General features: G+C 42.7%; 1 protein-coding gene across 13 annotated transcripts in view; it reads right to left on the bottom strand.

Moving 5' to 3' along the window:
* spag17 (sperm associated antigen 17) overlaps window positions 1-23,772 on the bottom strand; it is a 221,117-nt gene that overhangs the window by 25,310 nt on the left and 172,035 nt on the right. For 10 of the 13 annotated variants that reach the window (XM_069888414.1, XM_069888412.1, XM_069888417.1 and 7 more), the window contains 4 exons: window positions 16,121-16,246; window positions 13,228-13,347; window positions 11,836-11,961; window positions 5,510-5,626 (listed from right to left, as the gene is read on the bottom strand). In XM_069888414.1, coding sequence (XP_069744515.1) covers window positions 5,510-5,626; window positions 11,836-11,961; window positions 13,228-13,347; window positions 16,121-16,246 — 489 coding nt within the window. Of the gene's footprint in view, window positions 1-5,509; window positions 5,627-11,835; window positions 11,962-13,227; window positions 13,348-16,120; window positions 16,247-23,772 lie in introns of those variants that run through there. The other 3 variants (XM_069888421.1, XM_069888425.1, XM_069888424.1) reach the window with 3 other exon arrangements.

The following is a 23,772-nucleotide window of genomic DNA, read 5'->3' as shown; positions in this document are numbered from 1 at the left end:
CCGGTGCCGGGAGCCCGAGGTCCGCTGCTGCCGGTGCCGGGAGCCCGAGGTCTGCTGCCACCGGGAGACTGGGAGCCCGAGGTCCAATGCCACCGGTGCTGGGAACCTGAGGTTCTCACTGCTGCCGGTGCCAGGAGCCTGAGGTCCAATGCCGGCGTGAGACTGTGAGCCTGAGGTCCAATGCCACTGGTGCCGGGAGCCCGAGGTCCACTGCCGCCAGGAGACCGGGAGCCTGAGGTCCACTGCTGCTGGTGCCAGGAGCCTGAGGACCACTGCTGCCGGTGCTGGGAGCCCGAGGTCTGCTGCCACCAGGAGACTGGGAGCCAGAGGTCCAATGCCGCCAGGAGACAGGGAGATGAGGTCAAATGCCAGTGGTGCTGGGAGTCTGAGGTTCTCACTGCCGCTGGCACTGGGAGCCTGAAGTCCACTGCCACCAGTGCCAGGAGCTCGAGGTCCACTGCCGCCAGTGTCGGGAATCTGAGATTCTCACTGCTGCTGATGCTGGGAGTCTGAGGTTCTCACTGCCACCAGTGCCTGGACCCCAAGTTCCGCTGCCACCGGGAGACTGGGAGCCTGAGGTCCAATGCCTCCGGCGCCAGGAGCCCGAGATCCACTGCCGCCAGTGTCAGGAATCTGAGATTCTCATTGCTGCCGAGGCCGGGAGTATGAAGTTCTCACTGCCACCAGTGCCGGGACTCCAAAGTCCGCTGCCGCTGGGAGACCAGGAGCCTGAAGTCCACTGCTGCCGATGCCAGGAGTCTAACGTTCTCACTGCCGCTGGTGCCGTGAGTCTGAGGTTCTCACTGCTGCCGGTGCCGGGAGCCTGAGGTCCACTTCCGCTGGTAGACTGGGAGCCTGAGGTCCAATGCCGCCACTGCCGGGAGCCCGAGGTCTGCTTCCGCTGGGAGACGGGGAACGTGTGGAACGAGCTACCAGCTGAAGTGGTGAATGTGGATTCAATTTTAACATTTAAGTATTATTTGGACAGCTGCCTGGATGGGAGAGGTATAGAGGGCTATGGACTGGGTGCAGGTCAATAGGACTAGGCAAAAGGAAATGCTTCAGCACAGACTTGAAGGGCTGAAGGGGCCTGTTTTTGTGTTGTGATGTTCAATGGTTCTACAGAAGGGAGCATACGAGTTCTGAGTTACTGGTCCTGTGTTACATTGAACTCATTCCCCTACTTCAGACTCCAAAAAAACCAGAGCAAGTAAATCTTATGAGGAAAGATTGCACAAATTGGGATTGTACTCGCTGGAGTTTAGAAGATTGAGAGGGGATCTCAGAGACCTATAAAATTCTGGCAGGACTGGACAGAATGGATGCAGATGGGATGTTTCCAATGGTGGGAAAATCCAGAACCCAGGGCCATGATTTGAGGATAATAGGCAAACCATTGAGGACCGAGATGAGGAGGAATTTCTTGACCCAGAGGGTGGTGAATCTGTGGAATTCATTGCCACAGAGGGCAGTAGAGGCAGTTTGATACCAACTTGCTCCAATCTCTTCCAGTTCATGTATAGGAAAGGAAAGTGGTTTGTGCAAAGAACAACAGTTGTTTGGCTTCTGAACAATTCTTCATTGGATGGATTTCACTAAAATTGTCAAGAAAGAGAAACCTAGTGGTCACATTTCTATGTAAACGCATTTCCTCATCTTGCAGCTTTGTGGTGTCATGATCCTCTCGGACCATTGTTTTCATCCTTTTTGTGCCTGAGGAGCTGCAGGGATAATATGTAAGTGACCATGAAGAAACCCAGATGATTCTGTGCAAAGGGTAAGTGGAAAGACAAATAAAGATTTAGACGGAAAAATACAAGGATACATTTTAACTTCCTTGGTCAACAGGGTTACAATATTCAAAGATTGAATTCCATACACACAGGACATAGAACAGAGCAGCAACGGAACTGGCCCTTTGGCTGCAATGTCTGAGCCAAACATGATACCAACTTAAACTAAGCTGTCGCTTGTACATGATCACATGATAAATATCCGTCTATTTCCTGCAAATTCATGTATCCATCATGTCCAGTGTCTGCTTCAATCACTAGCCCTAGCAGTCTGTTCCAGGCACCTTCTACATTCTGTATAAATAGAGACTAATCACTATTAATGGGCTTATTACCAACGAATGGGATTAGGAGGGAGAGTGTGAGAGTGGGCTGCTTTAAATAAGTGAGTAAAGTGCGAAGCAGTTTTTTTTTCCAGTGAATGGGATTTGGAGCGAGTATGCAAGAGTGAACTTCTTTAAATGGGTGGATGGAATGAGCGAGGTAGCCATTGTGGGAGTGGGCCAGAGTGAGAAAGGTGTTTTGCTCAAGGCTTTGGTGAGTTGGAGACTAAGGTAAAACTTGGGGAGAGTTTATTATTTATGATTCTTTGACCTTGTAATGGTGCTAAAGTCGAGAATGGCAACAGGGTGAGTGGAGTGTTCGTCATGTGAGATGTGGGAATTCTGGGAGACTTGCCATCTCCCTGATAGCTACATCTGCACAAAGTGCATCAAGATGGAGCTCCTTACAGACCGTGTTAGGGAAGTGGAGCTGCAGTTTGATGACCTTCACTCATACTGGAGAATGAGGAGTTTATAGACAGGAGCAACAGGGAAGTAGGAAACTGGGTGACTGTCAGGAGAGGGAAAAGAAAGGCAAGCAAGCAGGTAATACAAGTAATACAAGTACCTCTATGGCCGTTGCCCTCAATCCAAATAAGCGTGAAGTGATTCATTTTGGAAGGTGAAGGCGGATCTTATGATTATTGGCAGGATTCTTAACAGTGTGGAAGAACAGTGGACCTTGGTGTCCAAAATCATAGATCTCTCAATGTGGCCGCGCAGGTAGTTAAGAAGGTTTATGGTATGCTAGCCTTTATTGGCAGAGGATTAAGTTCAAGAGCCAGAGGAAATGTTGCAGCTCCACAAAACTTTGGTTGGACCACACTTGGAATATTGTGTTCAGTTCTGGTCACCTCATTACAGGAAATATGTGGAAGCTTTAGAGTGTGCAGAAGAGATTTACTAGGATGCTGTCTGTATTGGAGAACACGTCTTAACAGGTTAACAGAGCTAGGGGTTTTCTCTTTGGAGAGGAGGAGGATGAGAGGTGAATAAATAGAGGTCCATAAGATTATGAGAGGCATAGACAGGACAGACAGTCAGCACCTTTTTCCCAGGGCAAATACCAGAGGACATCTGTAAAAAGTGAGGGGAGGAAAATTTTAAGGGCAATGTCAGGGGTAAGTTTTTTTTTTTTTGTTTTTTTTTTTTTTTTTTTTTTACACAGCATAGTTGGTGCCTGGAATTGCATTGCCAGAGGTGGTAGTGGAGGCTAGTATAATAGAGATATGGATGCAAGAAAAAGAGGGTTATGGATGTGAGGCAGGGAAAGTTTAAATTGTTGAGTAGGTTTATATATGTTGGCACAATGTTGTGGGCTGAAGGGCCTACACTGTGCTGTAATTTTCAATGTTCTGCTCCATAACTACCAAGTCTTCATGAGGGTATCTAAAGTTGCAGAAATCTCATTGATATATTGAGATTAAGGTCTTATGATTTCAAGGTCACTTTTACTCAAAACAGTAAAAGTTTCTCGCTGTAAGAAGGAAATTGGAACAACAGTACATGCATGTGAGAAAGTGGAAAAGTTTTGGGAAGATCTAAATCAGGTATTAATTATAATCACAAAATGCAACATCCCAAAAAATCCAGAGATCTTTCTTCTAACTAATATAAGAAGTAAAGAACTTGGACTCGATTTGCATAGAGCACAAAAAAAGATTTATTATGATAGCCTTAGCTGTAGCAAAAAAATGTATAATGTCTACGTGGAAATTAGAAGAATACCTGAGAGTACAGCAATGGTACATAGAAATGAATAAATGTATTCCATTGGAAAAAATAACATATAATTTAAGAAATAACATCACAGTATTCGAACAAATTTGGGAACCGTTCATGGAACACAACAGAGAAGTCCTACCACAGAGCTCCACCTCCTAAAATGACAGAAGGAGAAGAAGACAAAATGAACTGACCCAGTGTGTAAAAGTAGATGACACAAATTTCTTGTTTATTGTCATTGTGTGATGACATTGTTTAATGTATCATATATGTTGACTGTTGAGTGGGTGGGGAGGGAGGGGGTGAAGGAGGGAGGGAAGGGAGGGGGGAAAAGGGGAGAAAATGACACTGTGTATATTCAAGAGGAAATGTTTGTGTATTTTGGTCAGTATGGTTCATAGTGTGAAAAATAAAAAAATTTAAAAAAACAGTAAAAGTTTCTTCAGCAAAGAGGGGAGTGATCAAATTAAAGTACCTGGGATTAGGTGAGGGAGGTAGGTAATACAATAGCATAGATTGAAAATTGGATGACAGAGGGGATAAATGAATGGTTCAGTTTCAGGGTGACACGTGGTGACTTGCGAGTGCCACACAAATCAGTGTTTGGGCCCCAGTAGTGCACAATATATGTCAATTCTTGGATGAAGGAACATTGGCAATGAGGCATGGAATTGAAAGTTCTGACAAAATGAGGCTTCAAGGTTCTGTTTGAGTCGAATAAATGAACGTGACAGGTTGAAAAGAATGTGGGTAAAATGAAGAATCAGAATTTTACTACAGCAGAGAAATACACCATTAAGACTCCCCAATCAACCATAATGATAGTGAATGACATGGGCAGGTTTGAAGGGACAATAGGTGTGTTCTCCTGAGAAATTTAGACTCGAGATAATACATGGGGAAAATGATATCTGCTATTGTCAAGGAATGAACTAGCAATCAGTAGTTCCACCGAAAGAGGTGGAAGATATGGGAACAGCCTGCCAGAACAGCCTGTGTGTTAAGCATGACCACTTTTTAAGTTACTGCCCTCATGACATTTTCCAAGAAACACTTGCTCCGTGAAACTGGTGATGCTACTGCGACCCTGTCACCAACGCCCACTTGTTACTTCTCAAAAACTGAATGAAGTCAACAGCAACATTGGAACCAAGCTTCCAAGCCTGTAAGGGTTTAAAAGAAGTGATCTGCTCCTGGAGAAAAAAAAAATCGGTTTGTTTCAGTGACCCAGTCAGGCCATTGCTTCAACTTTTCTACCACATTTTCTGTTGCACAAATGCCCTGCATTTTGGAATAAATATCATATTGAGGCACATGCACAGATGAGATTAGCCGGCTGTAACTTTCACATTCAATTTAGGCCTTTCCTTCCCGAAATAATAATGTTGAGTCTGAAGTCATTGACATTGTCATTGAATTGCTCAGCCTTTTTTAGCACCGACTGGGACAAAAGCAACCTAAAATGTGAATTTACAACATTAAGAATAGTCGAGGAAGGAATTCAAACAAAAAAAACCCTAGAAAACAGAGTGTTTTGAATAAAATCTACAAAGATACATGATAGAGAAAAGAATAAAAAGTAGAAAGAATTGCTGACTAGAAAAAGTGCCACAAACAGATTAATAAGATGAATCACCTCTGTTCATCTAATAATTTCCAGTATCTTACTTGTGGAATTATGACATTGAGGAGTTATTGCCCGTGGCTCTGGAACATCAACATTCTTTGGACATCCTTTCTTTACACTTGTTGCATGAAGAGGATGAAGGAATCTGTTCCGAGCATCTGATTAACAAAAAATATAGATACATTTTTCACAGATTCTAGAAAAACCAAGTCATAAATAAAGATGAAAATGTGCATTTTGTCATTTAGCTATATAATTTGAATTTGAAATTTCTAGGGAAAACTTATAGAGGAGGTGTCCTTAGTTTAAGTTTATTTTCAGAGTACATAGATCACAACATTCACAACCCTGAGATTCCTTTTATGCCAGCCAAGCAAAATTTCTAAAAATTGTACTCAAAGAAAGAACTGCAAACAAACCAACTGGAGAAATGCAGATGTATATACTGTGGTAAACCACTGTTGCATGTTGTCCAGTCAGGCACACCTATTAGCTGCTTGTACCTGCGGTCCCTTGGCAGTGAACTGCTGTACACTCATTTATCTGGCTCCGCTCGTCCTGTGACTGTACCCTTGGCCCCTCCCTCTTGACCCTGTATAAAGGCTCCAACACCATAACGCTTCCCCAGAAAGTCTGGGTCACAGCATGACCCTCTTTATTGTAAATAAAAGCCTATTGTTCTGTAACTCCAGTCTTTTGAGTTATTGATCGTGCATCAATTTTATCGACAATGGTTTTTTTCCCAACGATGAAACAATTCTTGACGCCTGGTAAAAGTTGGAGATCGAACCACAATCGCCAGAGGCCTCAGACCGCTTTGAACTCTTGTTACAGAACTCCACCGGAGTCGTGGCCATGGATGCCACCAAGTTGCACCCACTCTTCTCTTGGGTCAGACAGCGAGTGTTCCCAATGATCAGGGACGGTTCAACGTACACGGAGGTGAAGAACATAGTCAAGGTAGTACAGGAAGAAACTCAATGAGGTATATGCCAGGCCCATGCTGGCTACCTGCAGACAGTGACCAGGTGAATTGAGCAACGAGTTCCTCTGGTCCCTATGTGGACTTGTATGAGTGTGCAACTTCTAGTCGGTGTCAGCCACCTAAAACATGGAGGACGTGATCCGGGATGCCTTTGTCACAGGCATCCTGCCTGACTATGTGCACCAGAGACTACTTGTGCAGAGTAAATTGGACATGAAAGGGGGAATTGACTTGGAGATCGCCCTCCATAACATGGAAGCATACTCAGTGAATGGTGCGGGGTCCTCACGGGAGCCATCACCTTGGGACGTGGGTTTACAGACCAGAAGCCCGCTACCGCATTTGATGAACGAACCCGCCGCAACACAGTGTCACAGGAGCACCTGAAGTGCTACTTTAGTGGCCAACCAAAGCATCTGGCGAAAGACACTATGCGCTCAAAGTGCAGAAAGAAGGGACACGATGCTAAGGTATGTTGATTAGAGCTGCCTTCCTACCCCAGCGCTGTCGCGTGTGCGGCGTGGGAGCCACCATCTTCTGGGGATGACCACGCCACGACATGGGGGCCACCACAAACTTCTGGGGGTAACCAATCCGCTGCATGGGTGCCAGGATTATGCTCCCAGACTACGAGTCAACATGGCCAGACCAGGACCGACATTAACCTCTGTGGTGCTGGACCAAAACAGTCCACAGCAACTCTCCTGGTCTATGATAGACATCTCAATCAACGATCAGATGACATGATGCCTTTTCAATCGGGGGAGCACTGAGAGTTTTATCCACCCCGATACAGTGCAGCGTTACTTCCTTAAAGCAAAGCCAGTAAGCTATAAAGTTGCCCTGGCCTCAAAGTCCCACTCAGCCTAAATCCACAGCTACACGACTGTGATGCTGAGTGTGCGGGACTTGATTTACAAGATCTTTAAACTCTTCATCATGCCACAGCTCTGCGCACCAGTGCTGCTGGGGTTTGACTTTCAATGCCACCTCAAGAATGTTACAATGCAATACGATGGTCCTCTCCTACTCTTCACGGTCGGCAACCACAGTTTGTCAGCATGTTGCCCTACTCTTCCCCCCGCAGCCCAACTAACATGCGGTCTCTCTACTTTCCCCACCACTGTTTGCCAACTTCACCCCTAACTGTAAACCAGTTGCTATAAAAAGCAGGTAATACAGTGAAGAGGACAGGATGTTTATTAAAGTGGAGGTCTGGCAACCCTTGAATGAGGGGATAATTGAGGCCAGTACCAGCCCGTGGAGAGCCCTAGAGGTGGTGGTAAAGGGTGGGGGTAAACACAGAATGGTGATTGATTATGCCCAGACTATTAACTGTTATCTTAGCTAGATGTGTATACCCTCCCTCGCAATCATATTGCCCAATATGGTGTGTTCTCCACGATTAATCTGAAATCTACCTACCACCAGCTCCCCATCCAATCCCCCACCTCTACCATTTCCTCAAGGCCCCCTTTGGCATTACCAATGGTGTCTCCCTCTTCCAGCAGGAGATGGACTGGATGGTCCACCAAAATGGCTTGCATGCCACCTTCCTCTACTTGAATAATGTCATGATCTGTGGCCATGACACTAACCTCCAGAAATTCCTCACAACTGCCAAACGCCTAAACCTCACCTCCAAGAGGGACACATGTTTACCTCACTGCCCGCCTGGTGATCCTTGGCTATGTTGTGGAAAATGGAGTCATTGGTCCTGACCCTGACTACATGCACACACTGCTAGAGCTCCCCCTTCCCCACGGTCTCAATGCCATGAAAAAGTGCCTGGTGTTCTTTTTCTACTACATCTAGTGGATGCCTAATTATGCAGACAAAGGCCACCCCCTTATCAAGTCCATATCCTTCCCCCTGATAAGAGAAGCCAGGGCAGTTTTCTGTCACATAAAAGAAGACATTGCTAAAGCCACAACATATGTGGTGGATGAATCGACCCTGTTTCAGGTTGAGAGCGATACATCTGATTTTGACCTGGCCACTGCCCTGAACCAGACAGGTCAGCCTGTGACCTTCTTCCCCTGTACCCTCCAGGGCCCTGAAATCTGACACTCCTCCATTGAGAAGGAGGCTCAGGTAATAATTGAGGTGGTGCGGCACTGGCTGGCAAAAATTTTTACCCTGCTCACGGACCAACAGGCTGTGGCATTCATGTTTAGCACAAACAGCGGGGTAAGATAAAGAATGATAAAATGTTGAGGTGGAGGATCAAACTCTCCACCTATAACTATGATATCCTGTATCGGCCAGGGAAGTTCAATGAGCCCCCCAGATACCCTGGCCTGAGGAACATGTGCCAATGCCCAGACAGACCATCTCAAAACCCTCCACAATGACCTCTGCCACCCCAGTTGTCATGAAATTTTTTCCACTTCATCAAATCTTGTAACCTGCCGTATTCCATTGATAATGTCAGAGACGTGACCAGGGACTGCCGGGTCTGCGCAAAGTGCAAACCACGCTTCTACCAACTGGATAGGTTACACCTGGTGAAAGCCACACGGCCTTTCGAATGCCTGAGTATGGATTTCAAGGGCCCCCTTCCCTCCACCAACAGCAACATGTATTTCCTCACGGCCATCAATAAGTATTCACATTTCCCCATTGCCATCCCCTGTCCAGACATGACCACCACCACGGTCATCAGGGCACTACATAACTTGTACACCCTATTCAGGTTCCCGTCATATGTCCACATCAACCGGAGGGTCCTCATTCATGAGCGATGAGCTGTGCCAATACCTGCTGGCCAGAGGTATCGCCACCAGCAGCACCCCTAGTTATAACCCCCGAGAGAACGGCCAGATGGAGGGGGGAACACCACCACATGGAAGACATCCTCCTTGCCTTCAAGTCCAGGGGGCTGCCACCCTCTTACTAGCAGGAGGTCCTTCCCGAGGTGTTCCACGCAATCAGGTCACTGCTATGTTATGCTACCCCTCATGAATGAATTTTCTCCTTCCATGGGAAGTCCACATAAGGTACCACCCTTCCATCCTGGTTGATGTCCCCAGGGCCAGTCCTGCTATGGAAGCAGTAAAGGACCATAAAACTGACCCACTGGTCAAAAGGGTCCAGCTCCTCCATGCAAATCCCCAATACGTGTACATGGCCTACCTGGATGGGCGTGAGGAAACTTTCTCCATCCAGGACCTCGTGTGCGTGGGCACCCGAGAAGCATACACACCAAACAGCACCCTTCCCTCCCATGGACACACTACCTACTGTGGCGCCCTAGCCTCCCTGGTGGCGACAGCAGCAGCGTACGTCGGCCTCCCGACACTCCAGGGGCGGCAGCAGTGGACCTCGGCCCCACGGCAGGAGTGGAGCCTCGGTGACGAGAGGTCATGGATGGGGGGGGCGAGCAGATCGACATGGCCGAACAGCTGTCGAGCGTGGATGAAAGCGGCTTCAGAGGTGTGACAGCTGTAACTCAGAGAGGTCAGACTGGCGGTGCTGACAACGTTGGTGTGACATCAGATGCAGATGCTCCTATATCGGAGCAGGTACAGCCGGGAGTAGCCACACTGCAGAATGGAGGAAGTCTCCGCGCAGACAAAGTCACACCGTCTACGGTCTACAATTATCACCTGTTCAGTTTTTACCCCCACTGCTGGCTTTCACAAAGCCACCCTGTGAAATTGCTGAAGTTCTCCTATTTACAATCGGAAACGCCACTTGAATAGTCTCCCAGATTGGATTTGGGACAGAATCAAAGAGAGTATCAAATGGAAAGGAGATTGGAAGTCCATGATGTGAACAGAAAAGGAATGATAGGTTCTTTTTCTAATTATATTAATGGAATTTAGTTTTAGTGATTTCTAATTTATGGCTAGTTTGATTTAAAATATTTTTATTAATTTAATTTTGTTCTTAATTCTCTATTTCATTTATACATTTAAGTATCACTAACAAGAGTTTACAACTTCAAGACTGAAGGGCATCCATTTAAAAAAGGTGTGGAGGAATTTCTTTAGCAAGAGGGTGGTGAACCTCTAGAATTTGCTACCAGATAGCTGTGGAGGACAAGTCTTTGGGTGAATATAAGGCAGAGATTGATAGATATTTGATTAATCGGGGTATCCAAGGTTATGGAGAGAGGATTGAGTGTAAGAATGGATCAGCTCACTATGGAACGGCAGAGAAAATTTGATGGGCTGAATGGCCTACTCCTGCTCCTTTATTTCATGAAATATCACCAGTAGCCTTAAAAGGCATCAAAGAGGGTAATGGAGTGCTTCCAGCTGTGCAAGAATGTCAAGGGCTTCCTAAAGAGCCTGCTTCCATTCTGGCCTTGCTCCCAGAGTCTTCGATCCTTCTGACCATCAAAATAGGCCTTCTACTCCCACTTTAGTTGTGTTTGGGCTTGGGGAGAAAGCAGGCATAAATTCTGTACGGGTGATTTAAGTAAGCAAGCACCATGAATCAAATAAATGGCCAGAAAACACAAGATCAGTGCAAGTGCCATGTACACGTGAATAATTCAGTAGAGATGGAATTGGTGGGAGTGGTAGAGGGTCTGTCAATAGATGACAAGTTAGCAGTGAAGTCCCAATGCCAGGAATGATTAAATAAGATGAACAATATATTGGTGCAATGTAGCGAAGTCGCTACAGCCACAGCCAGGCTACAGCTATATAACCACATAACCATATAACCACTTACAGCACAGAACAGGCCAGTTCAGCCCTACTAGTCCATGCCGTAACAAATCCCCACCCTCCTAGTCCCACTGACCAGCACCCGGTCCATACCCCTCCAGTCCTCTCCTCTCCATGTAACTATCCAGTTTTTCCTTAAATGTAACCAATGATTCCGCCTCGACCACGTCTGTCGGAAGCTCATTCCACATCCCTACCAACCTAAGGGTGGTATGCTCTCATAGCCCTAAGGGTGTAGCTCGAATCTGCAGGAGAAGAAAGACACACCCACCAGTAGAGTGGATTCAACACTGAGTTTATTCAGTGGCAGCTCTGTCTTTTATAGTCGGCTTGGCCACGACACCACCAGGGCGTGGCTTGAGCTGGCTGGCTGCCGATTGGTCACCTCAGATGCCCTGGCCCCAATTGGGCCCCCTGTGATCCACCAGAGGTGATTGGGCACTTTCACTGCTGTACCAGCAGCCTCAGGAAACAGGCGTTTCAGCCCGCACGATGCTTTGCCAGTCGCCGCGTTCGATGGCCATTTCGTGTTGACCCGAGGCGCGGGCCACTACAGCAATTTAACTCAGCTGAAGCCATTCAACAATCTCCAGACCTTTCTTTGTTTTCCACTAACGTGAAACTTTCTAAAATTCAAATAGTCTTGCAGCTTTGTCTTAAATAATATGGCAGATCCATACACAAGTTTAATAAAAGAGTTTACCTGGATTGGGGTACTGAAGCTGAGAGGTCACCTCCTGTTGCATTGGGCTGTCTCTTCCCTTGAGGTGGCATGTCCCTGACCCCATGTCAAGAAATGGAGTTGGGTAGGTTGGACCTTTGGTAAAATCTGATGAAATAAAATTAATGATACTTAACCCAGGTTACAGAGATGAATGGTCCGCATGCAAATTCTCTTCCCAACTGTTCAAAAAAATTCCAAAATAATTTCTCTTCCATCAGCAATGTATTTCCTGAAGTGTGTGATTTAATAGTATATTACTCCAAGATAAAGTTACTAGAATGTCAACCAGAAGTTTGGACAATTGGAACCAGGGTTTGAATCCTGCGCTGTCTGTACGGAGTTTATACATTCTCTCTGTGTCTGCGTGGGTTTTCTCCAGGGGTCCTGGTTTCCTCCTACTTTTCAAAAATGTACTGACCAGCGTGTAGGTAAATGGGGGTGTAAATTGGGTGGCATGGACTCGTAGGGCCAAATTGGCCTGTTACTGTGCTGTATGTCTAAATGTTAAAAAAAAATTAATTAATTAAAACAAAGCTGGTTTTATTAACAGTAGCCACAACTGTCAGATTCCAGAACACTGATCACACATTGGGAGTTACAAATTTAAAGAAAGAAGGGGAAAGACACCAGAGAACTACAAAGTGTAAGCTTGACATCTGGAGCAGGGAAAGTGGTAGAATCCATCATTTAAAAAAAGTGGAAACTGAACACTTAATATAGTAGAAAGGAGCAGAGTGACCAAAGAGAAGTTTGGAAAGTATGTTTTATACTGTTTAACATTTTTTTGAAAATGACACTGTAAACAACTACAGCAAACAGATTGATGTGGTGTATTTACACTTTCAGAAGGCCTTCAATAAGATGTCATGGAAGAGGTTATGGGATAAATTTAGAATGCATGGAATGGGGACAATATACTGGCCTGGTTTCAAGATTGGTTTATGAGTGGATGAGGTTTCCACTTAGTCAGGAGCTGATCTGCTTCAACACCAGCCTTTCAAAACACTTCATCATTGTTGATGTGAGTGCCACTGGTTGACGGTCATTAAGGCAGGTTACCACACTCTTCTTGGACATCGGTATGATTGATGCCTGTTTTAAACAGGTTGGAATGGGAATCAACAGGAAAAATCATTTACTAAGGGAATACAAGTACAGATTTCCAGGAACATAATCCCTCAATACGCTGTATGGATGCTTCACAAGCACTTAGGAAAATGAAAGGCAATTTCACTGAAATTTGATTTGAAGCTAGCATTAGAAAATAAAACTGAGGTAAAGGATCAGCTGTGATTTAATTGAATTGGGGCTACAAGGGGCTGTGACCAATTCTTGCTTTGATTTCGTATGGTAAGATACAAAATAATTTACCTAAACGTTGGTTCTGAGAACCTACTGCTTGCTTTGTGGGACTATTTCTCCACTTCAGACTACACGTGCCAGTCACTTCATCACCAGTTGAGGTTAGGAAGGATGGTTTGTTTATGAAATCTGATAAAATGAAATTAATCATGTTTATTGGAGGAAGAAACTTCTGTCGACATATCCATCAGTTTCAATCAATGAACAGTTCTTAATAAATTAAAATGGAAAATTTATTAATAAAATAGTTATCTTTGCCCCAAATGTTCAGGTTATATTTATTGCTATCCATTTTGCCTAAAATTCCTTCCTATGTACCCCTCTCCTTATGTCAGCACCATCAGGAACAGAATTTACTCACAGACTTCAATGTTTGAACATTCTTCTCCCAGAACTAGACGAGCCTTTGTTATCTCTAAGACTGGTATTACTTTGCAATTTCTCCTTTCCTCTTGAAAGTTCAGAACCAGAATTTACAGAACACGAACAAGCCACAAAATGCGTTGTTTTCCAGCAGCATCACAGTGCAAACATTTCTCTAAACTGTGGCGGCACACTCTCTCATGGCGAACAGGCCCTGCGTGTAACGCCACATGGAGGAGTAGCCATGGGAAGATGGCACCGTCAGGGGTTCTTCCTGACTCAAACCTCCTGCTCAGCACACGCATCGGGCAGCGGTTATGATGTCACTACGCGCGTGGTGACTGAGCCAGCGCTGCCCTAAAAGGGACGCGCGCTAAATTCAAATAAAAAACAGTTGTTAACGACCTTCAACGTGGTGGCTGTGCTTTCTTCTGCTGTGCATTGCACCACAAAACCATATTTCAAAATAAATAGTGCAAGAAAAGAGAAATGAAAGTAATGTCTGTGGCTCTTTCAGGAATCTGATGGCAGCAGGGATGTCCTTGTGCCGCTGAGTGCTCGTCTTCAGGATCCTGTACTTTTTTCCCAATGGTAGCAGAGTGAAGAGGCCAAGGCCTGGGTGGTGGGCTCACCAAGAATTGTTAATATATTTGGAGATTTCCACTACATCGATGCCAAAAATAAATTGGCCAGACCTTCCCTAATTCAGTTCCATCTGTCCTTCACCTTTCCCCTCTGACAGAATATAGATATGTTTTTGGGAGATAAATTGGGGCAGCTTTGTTAGTGGAGGTCACATACAAACACTTTAAAACAGATCTTATTTAAAATACTGGAGGTCTGCTCATGCTAAACATGTTGAGGCCAACAGCCTTTGCAAAAGCTTTGGAGAGTGCCCAAGAGACTTCACTAATGGATTGTTGTTTACGAAAAGGCAACAGATGAAAGAACTTATTGGAGCCACAGATTGCTGTGGAACTTACTGTTCTAGGAGGGTCATGTGGTTCTGCAAGCAGAGACAGTCAAACAGGCTTTCTCTCTGACAGAGAGAGAAAGAGAGAGAGACAGAAGTCAGTTCTACAGTTTTACAGTCAGTAGCAGCAACTGGGACTGGAACAGGACAAGCTGGCAAGCTTGTGGTAAACCCCGTTTGGAAGAGGGGTTGTGAGTGCTTAGTTCAGGCTGGTCAAAGCCCTTGTGGTTCATCCAAGAGGAGAGGACTGGCTGTCTAATGTTTCACTTGAAATAAGAGAAACAAAAAGGAACTCTGTGGTGATCTGAAAGAAAGAGGTTATCATCTGGAGAACCCTGACGGAGCAGGTTTCTTCAGCCAGACATCAAAGTGGCTGATTAAAAAAGGAATCAGTTGTGGGTGTCCAGTGAACAACGAATCTCTCTCTGAAAACCGACAAGAACTTTCTTGAGCAGTTACCATTTACCTTTCAAGCACCAAAGCCTGGTAAACTTTATAAACATTAAATTCTGTGCACAGTCTAAGAATTGCCTGCAAACAGTGAACTTGGAGGAATGAGAAATGAGAATGAATGTGAACCAAAGAACTTTTCTGAACTTTTACATATACGTGCTCTTAGAATTAGAAGGGAGTTAAGTTAGGTTAGTAAGTCAATAATGATAAGTTAAAGTGTGATTCTGTTTTCATGTTTTAAGATAATTAAAAGGAATTTTAGTTTAAGTAACCATTTGCCCTGCTGAATATCTATTGCTGTGGGGTTTTGGGATCTTCTGGGCTTGTAACACCCTTGACAAGTTTTATTAATATCTTGATCACCATCAACATGTCCATTGATAGGAATGGACACTGGATACTTGCAATGTGAACTAAAGTGGATGGCAAGTTCCTTTTCAAATTATTTTAATTAAATTTAGTATTAGTAATTTATAATTTATGGCTAATTTGTTTTAAAATATTTTAATCATTTAATTTTGTTCTAAATTTTTTAGTTTGAATAAATTTAAGTATCACTGAATGTCAAAGATGTTTAAAATTATTAAACAGCATTGCGCGTTCTTGAGGCAGTAAAGAGATTAATAGGGCTTTTCCAGCTATCAAAATTTCCAAGTGTTTCTGAAGATCCTGATCCGACTCTGGCCATGTTCCTGGGGCTTGGATCCTTCAGGCTATCAAGCCTTCTGCTTCCAGGTCAGTTGTCCTTGGGCTTGGGGAAAAAGCAGGCAGAAATTTTATATGGGTGATTTGAGAAAGCACCATTAATTAAATAAATGGCCTGAAAATATGTGCCCCGTAGATGTGAACCAGACATGAAAAGTGGAATGATGGGGGATGGGTGGGTAGGGGTGTCAATAGATGGCAGGTTGGTAATGAAGTCTCAATTACATGAATGATAAAGTACATATTGGTGCAATTTAACTCAGCTGAGAGCCATTCAACAATCTCCAAATATTTCTTGGTTCATTCCTATTTTCCATGAACATGTGGAACATTCTAAAATTCAAATTGTCATGCAGCATTTTCTTAAATAATATGGTAGATCCATACATAAATTTAAAAATAGTTTACCTGGATTGGGGTACTGAAGCTGAGAGGTCACCTCCTGTTGCATTGGGCTGTCTCTTCCCTTGAGGTGGCATGTCCCTGACCCCATGTCAAGAAATGGAGTTGGGTAGGTTGGTCCTTTGGTAAAATCTGATGAAATAAAATTAATGATACTTAACCCAAATACATGCCAGTTTGCAGAGATGTAAAATCTCTTTTCAGTTGTTCAAAAAAGAGTGCAAAATAATTGATCTTTACCCATGTATTTGTGATTTAATAGTATATTACTCCAAGGCATCATGGTAAAAGTTAGTTAAATGCCAACCAGACATTTGGACAATTTATCTGAAAATATGTAACTGCTGTAAAATTTAAACCAGAGGGAATAAATAAGAAATTTAAACCAAGCTAGTTTTAGTTATGTTAGCTAGAACTGTCAGATTTGAGAACTGATCACACAATGAAAGAAAGAAGGTGAAGGAATCCAGGAAACTATAAAGCAGTAAAGCCTGATTGTCTATAGGTGGAAAAATGGTAGATTCCATTGTTTAAAAAAAGTGGAAACTGAACACTTCATAAATATAGTAGAAATAAGCAGAGTGACCGAGATTTTGGAAAGTATGTTTTCTCTCTGAAAATGACCCTGTAAACAGCTACAGCAAACAGATTGATGTGGCGTCTTTACACTCTCTTGAAGCCCTTCAATAAGATGTCACGGAAGAGGTTATTGAACAAATTTAGAATGCATGAAATGGAGACAATACACTGGCCTGGTTTGAACATTGGTTCATGAGCAAAAAACAACAGTATGAATAAATCGGTCATTTTTTTGGTTTGGAAGACAGCTCCAGCTGGGGTGTTACTGCGATTGGTGTTGGGCACAAATTGCTTATAATCCATATCAATAATTTGGATAAAGGGATCATATGTAACATCTGCATTTTTCCAGATGATACAAAGCTAGAGAGGACAGACAGGTTCAAAGGGGTATAGACAGGCTGAGTCAATGGATAAAGAAATGGCAGATACAGTATAATGTTGACAAATATTCACTTAAATAGAAAAAAATAGAAAAGTCTTTTTAATGGTGACAGATTGAAATGTATTCATCACAACATCCTCTGGTGACATCCTTTGTATGGATTACTGGAAACAAAAATATTGTTTCGCATATATAACCATACAACAATTACAGCACAGAAACAGGGCAGTTCGTCCCTTCTAGTCCATGCCGAACACGTTTTCCAACCTAGTCCCATTGATCTGCACCCGGCCCATAACCCTCCACATCTCTCTCATCCATTTAACTATCCAACTTTTCCTTAAATATTAAAATTGAACTCACATGGACCACTTTAGCCGGAAGCTCATTCCACACTCCCACCACTCTGAGTGAAGAAATTCTCCCTCATGTTTCCCCTAAACCTTTCCCCTTCATTCTCAATCCATGTCCTCTTGTTTGAATCTCCCCCACTCTCAATGGTAAAAGCCTGTCCACATTGACTCTATCTGCCCCCCCTCATAATTTTAAATACCTCTATCAAATCACCCTTCATTTTACTATGCTCCAGGGAATAAAGTTCCAGCCTGTTCAACCTTTCCCTGTAACTCAAACTCTGAAACCCAGGCAACATTCTTGTAAATCTTCTCTGCACTCTCTCTATTCTGTTTATATCCTTCCTATAATTCAGTGACCAAAACTCCACACAGTATTCCAAATTTGGCATCACCAATTTCTTATTCAACTTGACATGCCAACTCCTGTACTCAATACTCTGATTTATGAAGGCCAACATACCAAATGTTTTCTTCACCACCCTATCTACATGTGACTCCACTTTCAGGGAATTATGTACCAGAATTCCTAAATCCCTTTGTTCTACTGCACTCCTCAGTTGTCTACCATTTAATATGTATGACTTTTGCTGATTAGTCCTATCAAAATGTAGCACCTCATATTTATCAGTATTAAACTCCATCTTTCAGCCCACTCTTCTAACTGTTCTATATCCCACTGCAAGCTTTGATAATCTACTTAACTGTCCACAACACCACCAATTTTCATATCATCTGCATACTTACTAATCCAATTTATCACCCTATCATCTAGATCATTAATATATATTACAAACAACATGGACCCAGTACCAATCCCTGTGGCACTCCACTAGTCACCAGTCTTCAAGTTGACAAACAATTTTCCACCACTACTCTCTGGTATCTCCCATCCAACCATTGTTGAATCCATTTCACTACTTCAACATTAATATCTAATGCCTGAACCTTCCTAACTAACCTCTGGTACAGCTCGTCGAAAGAACCAAAGACTTGTTGATCCAAACCAAGGCTTTTATTAGCAAAAGACAGGAGCTCTTCACAGGTGGCCGACCAGTCCGGAATGATCTGACCTGGCTAGGGACACAACCCTTTAAGGCCCAGACAGTAGGCGTGGCTAAGCTCTCAGGCAATCACTATAAGCACAGTCATTACATACTCTAGATGCTGTAACTATATACATTGGTGATAGGTCTGTACTATCACACCTCTTGTCAAAGGCCTTACTAAAGTCCACATAGACAACATCCACAGTCTTCCTCTCATCAACCTTCTTAGCAACCTCTCGTTTGTTAAACATGATTTACCACATACAAAACAGTGTTGACAACTCCTAATTAATCCCTGTCTTTCCAAATAATTGTATATACCATCTCTAAGAACATTCTCCATTAATTTACCCACTACTGACATCAGACTCACAGGCCTATCATTACCAGGTTTACTTCTGGAGCCTTTTTTAAACACCGGAACAACATGAGCTACCCTCCAATCCTCCAGCATTTCCCCCCGTGTCAGTGAGATTATAAATGTTTCTGTCAGAGTGTGGTGCACTGTTAGACAACCAGAGACACACAAGATAAAGACTGTACAACAGGCTTTAATCAACAAAGACTTCCACAGAGCCAGGTTAGCTGTTGCTGCAGTAACTCTGAGTGAGACTTTGGAGGCTGGGGGAGGCTTAAATCCCTGAGGGTGATTGACACCCAACCGGGTGGGGCTTGATCCATTCAGGTCGACTGATTGATAGCTGGCCAGGTGTTGCCCTGTCCCCCTTACACTCCTGCAGGTAGAGAGGTTGCCCCCTGCAGTAGGCCAGTGGTGTACCACCACAGAGAGCCCCTACTATTTGTATACTAACCACCCTCAGGGTCCTAGGGAATATCTTGTCAGGACCCAGAGATTTATCCACCTTGATTCTCTTTAAAATAGCCAATACTACTTCATCATTAATCTGTGTATTATCCATGACCTCACTATCAGATTTTCTCATTTCATCTGGCTCAATATTCCTTTCCTTAGTGAATACTGAAGAAATTTCCCCCATCTCACATTCTCGACGACTCTAATCTTCAATGGGCCCAAATTTATCCCTCACTATTCTTTTACTTTTAATGTATTTGTAGAAACCCTTTGGATTTATTTATTTTTTTACCTTGCCTGTCCCAGCAGCCTCCTATCTCCTTTAGCCTTTCTAATTTCTTTCTTAAGATTGTTTTGTTGCACTCCTTCTATTCCTCAAACATCTCATCTATTCCCCGCTGTCTAGACCTTTTGTCCACATCTCTCTTCCTCCGAACCAAATCCCAATATCCCTTGAAAACCAAGGCTCCCTATATTTTCTAACCTTTCCTTTAATCCTCACAGAGACACACTGACTCTCTACTCTCAACATTTCCCCTTGGAATATCCTCCATTTATCTGTTTCATCCTTCTCTGAAATACATGATCTCAACACACACCCTATAAATCCTTTCACATCTTCTCAAAATTGGCTTTAATCCAATCAAGAATCTCAACCTTAGGTCCAGGCCTTTCCTTCACCATTATTATCTTAAAACTAACAGTATTATGATCACTAGACCTAACGTGTTCCACAACACAAACCTCTGTCACCTGACCTATCTCATTCCCTAATAAGAGATCCAATACTACCTCCTCTCCAGTCGGTTCTTCTATGTATTGATTTAGGACCCTTTCCTGAGCACATTTGACAAACTCCAGCCCATCCAGCCCTTTTACAGGATGGGCGTCCCAGTCAATGTGTGGGAAGTTAAAATCTCCTACAATCACCACCTTATGTTTACTACACATAAATGCTATCTCCTTACAAATTTGCTCCTCTAGTTCCCTCAGCCCATTAAGGGCTCTATAATACGTTATGGCATTTTGGGTAACAGAATTCATCCTTGAGGAACTTACAAATTGCTATGAAGAAATTCAAGGTATGGAATAAAAATTCACTCCTGGAATTTATGAAAAAAAAAACCAAAATACTTGCAGAGAAATTAACTTATTTACTAATGACAATCATGGCAGAATTACAATTCACAGTGGGTGGTATTTATGGGCTTTGTTTTGGCAACTCTTCTATTGTGAGATGTAAAACCAATGCATTTATAGTTAAATGAAACAAAAACTCTAAAATACTTATAGTCCCTAGCCTATAAACTCACACCCGCAGGGGCATTACTGCTGAGAGAAAAACTCAAAGGAACACCTCTCCACTTAGAATGGAATTCCATGGGAAAAATGGTTTGCAATATGGAAAATATGTACAGTTTTTCAGGAACGTAACCCTCCATACACTGTATAATTGTTCTGCAAGCAGTTGGGAAAGTGAAAGGTAATTTCACTGACACTTGATATGAAATAGCATTGGAAAGTAACATTAGCGTAAAGGATCAGCTGTGATCTCATTTAACATGGGGCTACAAGATGCTGTACCAATTCTTGCTTTTTTTCTTATGATAAAATAGAACATAATGTACCTAAATGTTGGTGCTGAGAACCTACTGCTCTGTGTGTGTGTTGGACTCTTTCTCTTTTTTAGACTACATGTGGCTGCATCATCAGTTGAGATTAAGTACATTGGTTTGTTTGCAAAACCAGATAAAATGAAATTAACCATATTTATTGGAGGAAGAAGTGGCTATTTTACAGACTCATCAGTTGGAATCAATGAAACAACATAAGCTTTTTGAAACATTTTCCTTTTTCATTTATTGAAATATAGTTATCTTTGCTCCAAATTCTCCGATTATATTTATTGACGCCCATATTTGCCTAAAATTTCCTTGATGCTTCCTCTTTATCCCTTTCGTTAGGTATGCTCCTATCAGGAATAAAATTTACTCATAGACTTCAATGTTTGGAACTCTTCTCCCAAATCAGGGCTAGCCTTTGGTACTTCTTTAGGACTGGGATTGCTTTGTGATTTTTCCTCTTCTCGGTAAAGTTATTATGATCTCAAAGAATTTATATTATTTTTGGAGAGTTAGGAAAACTACCTTCCAAAGTCAATCTCCCCAGAGTTACTGTTCAGTTCTGATTAACTTTCAATATCATCTAAATTACACAGTCTGAAAGATGTTACTGCTGATTGATCTTTAACCACTGACTGCACTTAAATCACATTTACCCTAGGAAAACTCCATTAAGATAGAATATATAGATATAGTAAAGAATAAAGGCGACTGAACTTTGTAAATTGATAATCTGTGTCTTAAGCCTGCAACAAGCTAGTTATGCACATGGCAATATCAGGCTAGACTTCCCTGCAGGTGTCCAGAGTATGTGCCAGACTACTTTACTCAAAGAATTGCAATTAAACTGGAGCAAAATGCATTTTGAATGCATCTTGTTTTGGCATTCTCTGCTGGTTGAATTTCTACAAACCCCTCACCAGGAATCACCAGCTATTGATTGTTAATTTAATATTTTGGACCACAGGTTGAAATAAGCATTTTTAAGGGTAATTTTCGGAGAGCTAGAAGCTGCAGCTGCTGACTGATGCCGTTGACGAGCCCTGTGCGATGAAGCCTACACCAGTTTGGAAAACAGGCGCTGCCAAAAATTGATGGAAAACTGTGAATGGCCTCACAAACCAGTAGCCACAGTTATTACAAAAATGGACTCCAGTGCATCCATTGTGCCGGACTGTGTGTCTCCAGGCTGGGGCTGCAAAGTCATCTTCGTGTCCATAGATGAACTGCACAACAACGTGTCTTCTTCAAACCGAAGGACAACCAGTATAAGATTGAGAGACATAGATAGGATGGATAACCAACACTTTTTTTCCCCCCCAGGGCAGCAATGACCAATACCAGAAGACATCCATTTTTTGGTGAGTGGAAAAAAGTTTAGGAGAGATGTCAAAGGTATTTAAAAAAAAAACAAGAGTGTGGTGAGTGCCTGGAATGCATTGCCAGGGATGATGGTGGAGGCTGTTATAATAGGAACATTTAAACGAGATGGAGATGGCAAATACTGTAGATGTTAGAAAAATAGAGGGTTATAGGGTGTGGGGTTGGGAGGGGGCAGATTGATTGTGGAGTAGGTTTATACAGGTCAGCACATCGTAGTGGTCACAAACCCTCCAAATCTTTAAAAGCTTTCAAAACACAGTCTACTTTGTGCTCGAGAAGGTGGCAGATAATGCACATAGCAAAGTCTCACTTCTAGAAAATAAAATATGAAACAACATGAGAAACAGAAGTTGGTCTCATTGTGCCCTCTCCATTGTTCAATAAGATCATGGCTGTTCCTTCTCCTCAGTGTCATTTTCCCTCAAAAACCCCATATTCCTCAATTCCCTTGATGCTAAAATATCTAACCGTCTCTGCCATAAAAATATTTAATGGTTGAGCTTCTATAACCCTCTTGAATACTCATTGCAGAAACTGTTTCTTTTCAATAGATATTAGTGAATTATATGAAAAAGGTAGCATATATAACATTGCAATTGAGGAAAGAAGACAAAAAGAAAATATAGAACCACAGAGCGGTTGGCTAAAAAGCTGAGATCCATTATGACTAGACAAAGCCAACCTAGTATGACAAAAGAGAACAAGTGTTTTGCAAACCTAACAATTTTTTTTAGCTCAGTAATTATCAGGCCATGGTGGAAAGGGATGGGGGCTGTATGAAGCCAATGAATGTATTAGATTTGGATTTTGGAAAGGCCTTTGGAAATATTTATACCACAGGAGGGTTTGTGGGTTTGTTACTAATATGTGAGCATTGTTAGAAAATGAAAGGATGGAAAAGAAGAAGGAAAAATGACCTTCATTATTACTGAAGCCTTAGCTTTTCAAAATTGTTAACAGATGATGGCTGACAATACAAAGCTTGTGAGAAATAAGCTGTGAAAAAGTAACAGAGTACACAAAGATCAAATGAAAGAGGCAAGAAGATGGTAGATTTGGTAATTATATCAGGCAGTAAGGAAGGTAAAACATATTTTAAAGTGAGAAATCATTAAAAGTTGATAGATTGATAAATCTGAGGGTTCTTCTACACAAAATGCATATTATTATGCAGGTACAACTTAGGCACTTAGGAAGGCAGATGGCATCCTGGCCTTCGATGCAAGATGATTGAAGGTAAGTGCCAGTGTACAGAGTTTTGGTGAGACCACATCAAACAATGGATCAGGCTTGGTTTCCATAACTCTACATATATTGTTACAGAAGTGAGACAATGAAAGTTCATCAGATTCAATCCTTAAGAGTGTTGTTTTTAAGAGGAGAGATTAAGGTAGATTTGTCCTTTCTGGAATTTAGAAGTGATGGCATTAAAATTGATAACATTCTGAGAGTATTTGACAGAATAAATAGTGA

The sequence above is a fragment of the Narcine bancroftii genome, chromosome 7 (genome assembly GCF_036971445.1).
Source record: "Narcine bancroftii isolate sNarBan1 chromosome 7, sNarBan1.hap1, whole genome shotgun sequence".
Taxonomy (NCBI): Eukaryota; Metazoa; Chordata; class Chondrichthyes; order Torpediniformes; family Narcinidae; genus Narcine; species Narcine bancroftii.
Note: the sequence above shows the minus strand (reverse complement) of the source record. Positions and strands in the feature narration are given on the sequence as shown.